Source organism: Cryptomeria japonica, chromosome 8 (genome assembly GCF_030272615.1).
Source record: "Cryptomeria japonica chromosome 8, Sugi_1.0, whole genome shotgun sequence".
NCBI classification, from domain to species: domain Eukaryota; kingdom Viridiplantae; phylum Streptophyta; class Pinopsida; order Cupressales; family Cupressaceae; genus Cryptomeria; species Cryptomeria japonica.
Genome location: NC_081412.1, coordinates 634,585,239 through 634,594,700, shown reverse-complemented (window position 1 = coordinate 634,594,700; position 9,462 = coordinate 634,585,239). Strand labels below are relative to the sequence as shown.

The 9,462-nt window shown below is 32.8% G+C and overlaps 1 protein-coding gene across 1 annotated transcript; it reads left to right on the top strand.

The window, feature by feature from the left end:
• Positions 1–5,119: 5,119 nt before the first annotated feature.
• On the top strand, positions 5,120–8,107 carry LOC131857865 (receptor-like protein EIX2). Its single transcript, XM_059210636.1, has one exon. The coding sequence runs from the start codon at positions 5,120–5,122 to the stop codon at positions 8,105–8,107; it is 2,988 nt and encodes a 995-aa protein (XP_059066619.1).
• The last annotated feature ends 1,355 nt before the right edge of the window (positions 8,108–9,462 follow it).

The window sequence follows — 9,462 nt, the reverse complement described above, 5'->3', positions numbered from 1 at the left end:
TAGATAGTATAGCGTGGGCCGTTAGTGTGATCCTTTTTCACACTCCCTAAGGTTTTGATTGTCTATGATTCAACCAACATAACATAAATTTCTAGCCAATGACATCCATTTCATATGACTCATCATGATCATCTAGTATGACATGGCTTGTTGTTTTGATCTCTATTGTTGTTTAAACTCGATAAAGAATTCATTATATAGTAGAGTGTGTCTTGCTAGTTTGATTTTTGTTCTTGTTTATTCTTCTTAAGGAATTGGTCACCTAATATAGTGTGGTTTGCTAGTTGTGATTGTTTAACATAGCAATATATAGATCATCCAACATAACATAACTTGTTGGCTGGTGGAATCCATATCGTATATGTGTTCTTGCAAGAATTTGAGTCCACATAAAGTTCCGAAGTGGAAGTTATTTTTTCCGATTTTTAAAATTTCTCACAATTGATCTAAAAAATTGAAATACTTAAAGACTGAATCTTGAAAAAGTTTAGAAATATGAAATGTATTACTCCAAGTCTAGTTTTCAAACATGTAATTTATTTTAATACCCAAATGATATAAATTGATTTTTAGAAAGCATTTCTAAAAACTACTATTTAAAATTATATGTTTCAAGAGCATACAATACATGTGTATGGTCACCATATTTTGATCTAATTTATTTATTTCTGAAAGCTACTAGGAAAAATATGTGTAAGACATCGAAGATTGATGAGGATTTTTTTGGTACTTTTTTTCTAAATGTTTCAGATATTGCTTTTTACAATTCTCTTTCTTAAACCTAATACAAAACAATAATAATTTAAGCTAACACAATAAATTGTATACTAACAAGAAATTAATTATAGATTAATTAACTGTGATAGTAATTGAAATGTGAGTATTTTGAGGTTAAAATATGTTGTGTGATCAAATTTGATACTAGCAAGTTTTGACACTTATAAAATTTGATATTGGTAAGTTTTGATTATAAATTGAAAGGAAAAATCTTACAATATGTTAGTATGTTCTAATTTTAGTAAATGTTCATATAATCCTATGATTGTAATGTTGTACTGATGTTCTTAATTAGATTTTAGTATGGATTGATCTGGATCAAAACTAATTGATTAGATGGCTACAAATGACTTAAGGTTTGCCTTTCCATGCAACACTGTAATGTGCAAATCACATTTCCATGCTTATGTCAACAACGACTTCCAAAAAAGAGGTATAAGTTTGGGTCAATTTGTTAAGGAGGTCAAAATAACAACAATAATTATAAATTAGATTATAATCTCTTTCCGTAAAAATGAGGGACGTCAAGACATAGATGATACAAAAATCAATTCCAAATTCATTAAATTTCAAATAAAATTAATTCCTCAAAATTAAAATTAATTCCTATTATTGTCAGGAATACGACTGTTCAGCGCGTGTTGAGGACGTTTCCTAGTTGGCTTTTGGAGTCGAGTCAAATAGTATGTGTCAAATGTCATCATAACACATGATTTGATTTTATGGGTAAACAATCCTTTTTTCGTTGCCGTATTGCGTGGGTTCAATCAAAAGCACAGAGATGGGTAAGCACCATTGGAATCCCCCGTTCTTTATTTTTTTTTTGTTTCTTGGAATCTTCTTTCCTCGCACATGGGTTTTGTATTTCATTTATCAAATCTATTTTCTTCAATTCTTGGAATCTTCTTTCCTCTCACTTATCATGTGCATTCATGGCAGAAGTATGTAAGATGAAGAAAATTCATTGCCGTATGACATGGGTTTGGAAAATTCAAAGTCATAGCGAAAATGGGTGCCTTTGGACAACATGCGCGTATTGTATGGCATTTAGCATTGTGGTATTCATTTCACATGAATTGACTAAGTTTCCTCATTTTCCTTACATAGGAGGCAGATTGAAGGCCCTTCGTAACCTCTAAGTTTGAACTGTTCTGCAGTGAGAACCCTTCCTTTGTATTGCAGCCGAGGAAAAGAGACCAACTTTTGAGAGATGGAATTTGTCCCAGCATAGTATAGTCGGGATGTATATATATATATATATATATGTATATTTATGTATGTATATATACATATATATATGGATATGTATATATATATATATATATCTTTTATTTTGTATATATATTTGTCTATATCCTCTCATCCTTGTAGGTAGATGTAGGTTGGGATTCTCGCTTCTTTTATTAATTTTTCATGGCTAGGTCTCCTAAATTTGTCTATGGCTATCACGGCGCTAGACTGGGTTATGTTATGGATACTTAGATTTGGCAGCTAAATCTTGCTTTGGGTCTTGCTTACCTTGATTTCTCTTCTATGCGCCGGTAAGTTTTTGTCAGGCAGGTTTGAGAGTATATCGATCTATCTTGTTTTGAAATCTTTGGGTATGTTGTCATAGTGGAAATCTATGGAAATGTTGGTATTAAGACAAAACAGAGGAATTTATCAATTTTGGGTTACAATTGCTCATAATTCTTCATTCAAACTAGCCTAACAGTGTGCAAGAAGAATGTGGTTTCTATTTTGGCAATCTGACTCTGCAAGATTCAGTTGGAGGTCATCATCATGTCTTACTCAGAACAACACCATCTCAATATAAGCAGAATATTACTCCATTGTAGTCAAATTATGAATCCATTAGTGATGGAATGAGTATGGTATTCTCGACAGGAATTATCAATTGTAATTTTCTTTATTGGCATCTAACCATTTATTTTATTACCTGATTATTTCCAAGAGTTATTTTTCCTTGGGCATGACTGAAGGTTTTCTTTGCTCAATTCTTTCCTACCAGTTCCCACATTGAATCAGGTTGTATACTTTCATGTATTTTCATTTTATTAATACAATTATTCGCACACGACCTATTATCCATCGAAAAAAAAAAAAAAACTAGTGCATAATCTTCTTTAGTACCACATGAATCAAGTAGGGTGGTGTTTATAGACACCAGTTCTATGAACTTAGTAAGAAAGGGTTATGTTCTTATTAGATAGTGCATTAAGTAGACTAAATTAATGGTGATGAATGAGGATTAAAGACATTAAGCAAGTATGTAGGACACCTAGAATAATGTTGCAAGCTAATGATGCCCTTACTAGGATGTTACATGATCTTTCTATTATGTTTACATGTAAATATTATTTTGATTATCTCATGATAATTTAAATGAAGTGAAATTAGTCCTTACAAACACTAACCTAGGTTGTAATGTGGAATAAATTAGACTTTAATTGAATAATAATGGTTAAAAAGGGATGAAATTATCAAATGGAATTTTAAATTGTTAGGTTCAAATATGTATGCATGCAAGTGACCTACATGAATTATGCATTTGTGGGTCTAATATAGGATGATGAATGGTGGAGATTTGATATGATTACTTTTGGTTTTAATTGTTTTTTTTTTTTTCAATGAAAATTTTGGATCACACTTAGTTAAAATCAAATTGCTGATTCATAAATATGCATTGTTAAAATCAAAAGTAATAATATCAATTCTTCATGGACTATGAAAAAATCATGCTAACTAATGGTGGAGATTATTGATTATGTTCATACCTTTGAGATGCATGGAGATAGAATGAGATTATGATAAAATCATTGAAATTCGATGTAAAATCATGTCAGGACATATACTAATCAATACCTAAAAGATAACCTAATCAAATTAGGCCTAAAACATAAAAGAAGAGGACACGAATATACAATCTTTTCTATTTCAATATGGATAAATATAAACATTAGCAAAATTAAAGAAAAAAAGCAATTTGAAATTTTATTGCCAATCCTTGGATGAGTTTCGACAAAAATGATGTTTCTACTCTATGTATGATTTTTTTTTTAATATATGTGATTCACAAACAATTTATATATATATATATTAGAATTTAATTACTATATAATCATATTTAATTTTTTAATCATAAAATAAAACTATTTTTTTTTTATCAAAACTCTATTACCTATATAATTTTTATAATGATAAACAGTTAAAATTTATGCAAAATTATTCAGATATATAATTAAATTTTATATAATTTAACTTGTTATAAAATATAACATAGTGTTCAAAGATCACATGATTAAACCACAATTAAAAAAATTCTTTGATATTCAACATATATTTTAAAAAAAAATTCTTTGCTTGAAAACATCTAAACTCTGAAAATTGAGATTATGCCCCTGATTTCCTTATTATTCTTGTATTTTTTAAGTATGTTCTATTTTTGTGTGAGTCGTATGATCTGATTTGTGTTTTCCAGCGATCTCAACTTTATGTGAAAGATTTTTCTGGTCGATAGGAATATTTGTGGAAAGAAAATGGATGAGATTTAAGTCTATTAAAAATTGTCAGTCAATGTTGGAAATAAGGAAAGAAAAATATATAGTTAATTTTCCATATTGACACAGCATTTTCTTGTTTGACCCCCGAATTTGTTATGCCTTACCTTCACATGGCTTTTCCACCCATTGAAAATACACAAAAATGACAAAAATGTTACTGTGTCGATGTGACACGCTTTCTTTGCAGACATGGCACTCTTCAGACAACAATATTTAACCATAGTTAGCGATATATTGATCATCTCTTTTCATTCAAAGTAAATTTAGTTTGTGCCCCTAATTTATTTATTATTGTTGTATTTTTTAACTATGTTCTATTTTTTAAGTATATTCTATTTTTGTGTAAGTCGTATGATCTGGTCTATGTTTTCCAGCGATCTCAATTTTATGTGAAAGCTTTTCCTGGTCGATACGAATATTTGTGGAAAGGAAATGCACGAAATTTAAGTCTAATAAAAATTGTCGTCAATGTTGAAAATAATTGAAATGTATATAATCACAATTTACCTAGTTAATTTTCTATATTGACACGCCATATTCTTGTTTTACACGATACCCATCACATTCAAATTGAAAATATCGCTCAAGAAAATTTGTTAGGCCTTACCTTCACATGACTTTTCCACCCATTGAAAATGACAAAAATATTACGCGGCACTGTTCACACAACAACACTTTATAACCACAGTTAGCGATATATTCATCATTCTTTTCCCATGATTTCTGATCATCTCTTTTCTTTCAAACTAAAGATAATAAGAATTTTAGTTTCCAAAACAATGGAAGCTATGTTTTCATGTGGCAGAGTTGCATTTGCAATTATAACAATATTATGCTGCTTCACTTCCCCTGCAATTGCATGCCCCTTCCCTGAAAGAAATCTTCTCCTGGATTTCAAGGCAGCCGTTGTAGATGAGTATAACACTCTAACTTCCTGGCACGGATTCAATTGCTGCACGTGGAGAGGAGTCAGTTGTAATCTCCGCACAGGCCATGTTTCTCGACTGGATCTGAGTGGATTCAATTTGGAAGGTAATATCAGTTCATCGCTGTTCCAACTTGCACGGTTGGAGCACCTCGATCTCAGTCACAACCTCTTCAAGGGTAAATTCAGTCCTCCCCATAATCGAAAGTTGAAGAGTCTCACTTTTCTTGACTTGTCATTTGCTGGTTATGAAAATTATTCCTCTCTGGATTCTGTATGGGAATTTTATGTGAGTTTGGAAAGCTTATCAAATCTGGCGAGCTTGGAATACCTCTCTCTTGCTGAAGTGAACATCTCTGCAAGCAAAGAGTGGGGTGAAGCTGTTGGCAGTCTATCCAACCTCCAACAACTGAGCATGTCTGACTGTGGGCTTGGAGGACAAATTCCCAATTCCCTTCTCAACCTCACCTCTCTGCTTCATCTGGATCTATCAGACAACTATTTGTCAGCACATATACCAGCTTGGTTTGAAAATGTGACTGGGCGCTTGCTCTCTCTTGATCTCTCTTGGAATGAGAATCTTGGAGGAGACATTTCTTTCATTGGACAACGAAAGTCTTCTTTGTCACTAACCAGCATTGGTCTTTCAATGACAGCCATCAAGGGCCGAATTCCATCTGCTATATGGAATATCTCATGCTTGGAGCATCTTCGTCTTTCATATACCAGAATTGAAGGTGAGATTCCAGCTTCTATAGGGAATTTGTTGTCCTTGCAAAGTCTTGATCTATCAGATACCAGGATTGAAGGTGAGATTCCAGCTTCTATAGGGAATTTGTTGTCCTTGCAAAGTCTTGATCTATCAGATACCAGAATTGAAGGTGGGATTCCATCTGCTATAGGGAATGTGTCGTCCTTGAAGAGTCTTTATCTGTGTGATATCTCTATTGAAGGTGAGTTTCCTGTCTCCATACTCAATCTCTCTAAACTTGTTGAATTGGACCTGTCCTACAACATGATAACTGGGGTAATCCCAGCTTCATTGGACTCACTTTCTTCCCTTGTTAGTCTTGACCTTAATGCGAACGAATTGAATGGTAAGATTCCATCTACAATTTCAAATCTTGTTAACTTAAGAAGCCTTTTGCTCCACTCCAATAGTTTAAGCGGCCTCATTTCCCTTTCCGTATTCGATAATCTCACTAGTCTTGATAGGCTGTATCTTTCTTACAATCAGTTAACTGTAAACATTGATTCAACATGGATTCCGGAGTTTACGCTTTCCGGTTTGGCATTAGGTTCTTGCAATTTAGATAGAATTCCATCGTTTCTTGTGACCCAATACGACTTGGAATATCTAGACCTATCTGCTAACAGTATCCAAACAAATATTCCATCTTGGATATGGAACTTACCCAGCCTTTATGATTTGAACCTTAGCTGTAATCAATTAACTGGGTCATTGCCATCTAGACAAACCTTACCTATGTATATTGACTCTCTAGATTTGCACAATAATAGCCTAGAAGGTTCTCTTCATCTTCCTCTCGCTGGAGCTTATCTGCTAGATCTGTCGATGAATCAGTTTAATGGTTCTATTCCTAGTCACATCGGTGCGTATCTTGAAAATGCAAGGTTCTTATCCTTGTCGCGGAATAACCTCAGCGGAGCGATTCCAGATTCTATTTGCACTCCATATTTGCAGGTTCTTGACCTTTCAAAAAATACGCTGAGCAGTGTCATTCCTCCTCATTTAACCAGGAATTGTTCTTCTCTTAGTGTTCTAGATTTGGCAGAAAATCATCTGGAAGGTAAATTGCCAGCAGAGTGGGGCAACATTACAAACATGCATACATTGAAGCTCAATGGTAATCATTTGAGAGGAGTTATTCCCTCATCCATTTCAGAAGGCCGATCTCTGCAAGTATTGGATTTGGGAAATAATGATTTGGAAGGCACCCTTCCCCAGTGGATTGGAAAGCTATCACAGCTGCATGTGTTGGTCTTAAGGTCTAATCATTTTCATGGCAGTATCCCACGCCAGGTAATTGGCCTTCCGAATCTTCAAATTCTGGATCTTTCTGGCAACCACCTTTCAGGAGCTATTCCAAGCAACCTTACAAACCTGCTTGCAATGGTCAATGCATCGCAGAATAATTCAAACCATCTCGAAGAATACAGTTCAGGTGGTGCTAAATATACAAATCAGATCAAAATTTCCTGGAAAGGCTGGGATGTTGAATTTGTGAAAGTTCTCTTTATTCTTAAATGTATTGATCTTTCAAACAACAGTTTATCAGGGAGCATTCCTTTTAAAACGGGATCTCTTCAAGGCTTGATAGCCCTTAACCTGTCAAGGAATCATCTGAGTGGCCGAATCCCAAAAACATTGGGACACATGGAACAACTAGAGTCTCTGGACCTCTCGCTAAACAGGTTGAATGGCAACATTCCCTTAGAACTTGAGTTCCTGAGTTATTTGGAGTTCTTGAATCTATCTTACAACATGCTTGATGGAAAGGTACCCCATGGAGGACAGTTCCTAACTTTTGGGGAGTCGTCCTACTTAGGCAATCTTAACCTAAGTGGGATTCCATTTACCAATATAAGCGTCTGCAACAACTCTTCTGGCTATGGCAACTGCACAAGTATTGAGAGAATTGGTGAAGCAAAGAATTCAGATGGTGAAATGATAGGATGGGCAGTCGGACTTGGATTGAGTTATGGTTTGGGATTCTCTGTTGTGATTGGAGTATTGACTTTAAATAAGAGGGTGAGAAAGAGAGCCTTCGATTTTTATGATGTTGTAATTTTAGCTATTGATGGGTGTATAAGAGGTTAATAGATGAAAGTAGATACAACTGTATAGAGGGTTTTGTTAGTGATGACAGAAACATTTCAAGGGGTAATATATGAAATTCAAAATGATTCCTTGGTTTTAGCTTTTCTAGTGTATTTGTGTTTTTTCTTCATCGGTGTATATGAAGTTTTTTTTAAGTGTTTTTGTTTTATTAAATAATTTGATGTGTAAAATGTAATTTTAAGGGATGAAATTGTACATTTTATTATTTTAAAAATTATAGTATTATTTTTAATTTTTTGTATTATTTGATTTTTATTTTAAAATTTATTATGTTTTATTATAATTTATTTTGATCTCTAACGATTCCTATTAATATATTTTTTTAATTTACAAATATGATATATTAGAGGATCATTTTTTTGGATCAGGTAATATAGTTCAACCAAATTTATGTCTATTTCAAAATTTAAATATCTTGATTTGTGGGTGATCTTTCTACAATATGTTCTTGAGCAATTGAACATCTCCTCCCCTCCGTAGGATGAAGTTCACAAACCCTTATTTAAAGGAAATATCGTAAAGACTAAAATCTTTGCTAAGGAAAAATTAAGATAAACCAAAAATAGAAAAGCAAATTAGATTGAGGTAAATATTGAAAAGGAACATGGAAGAAAAGTTTTAAAGTTTCATTTATGAACTTCTTCAAAGTAAATAAAGTTTGAAATAAAGGTAAACATCTATAGAATGATAATCTAGTTTTAGTAATTATAATTATTGATCCAATGCATAACCAAATAGAGATAATAGGAAAACAAATTAGGGAAAACAAAGGAAATAAAAGAATATACGAAAAATATAATATTTATGTGGAAATATATTTTTGAGAAGAAAATAAACACAAGAAGAGATGTGCACTGGTCTATATAAATTTCAATAGAGTTTACAATAAATCACTAACACACTTCACTTTTTGTCTTTATTTCAACATCGTCTATTCTTTTATCTGAACTTTCTGTCTTGTCACAATCTTAATACAATGCCCTCATTAAAATGTGTTTTCTTCTAAGGAAACGAATCCTACCATAATTTCTATGACCTAATGATGAATGATTTAGATTGACTAAAAAATTATATAATTTTACAATGCAATTTTCTAAAAAATTCCATTTGGGAGCACTATCCTAGAACCCCTGCTAGGGAGAATCTTGGAGGGACAACAGTAGTGGGGGGTAAGTGCCCCCACACCCCTTTTTAGGTATTGAGATCTAAATGTAGCTGAAATAAGACCATTTCTTAGTGAGTACATATTCCATTATGGAATTTTACAAACAGAAGGAATAATTAATTATACAAGATTTACAAGGTTAATGGCACCTTAATCATAACAAATGAGA

Bases quoted from the DNA above. Each gene is read 5' to 3' on its own strand.
- LOC131857865 (XM_059210636.1), top strand. From the start codon at position 5,120: ATGGAAGCTATGTTTTCATGTGGCAGAGTTGCATTTGCAATTATAACA.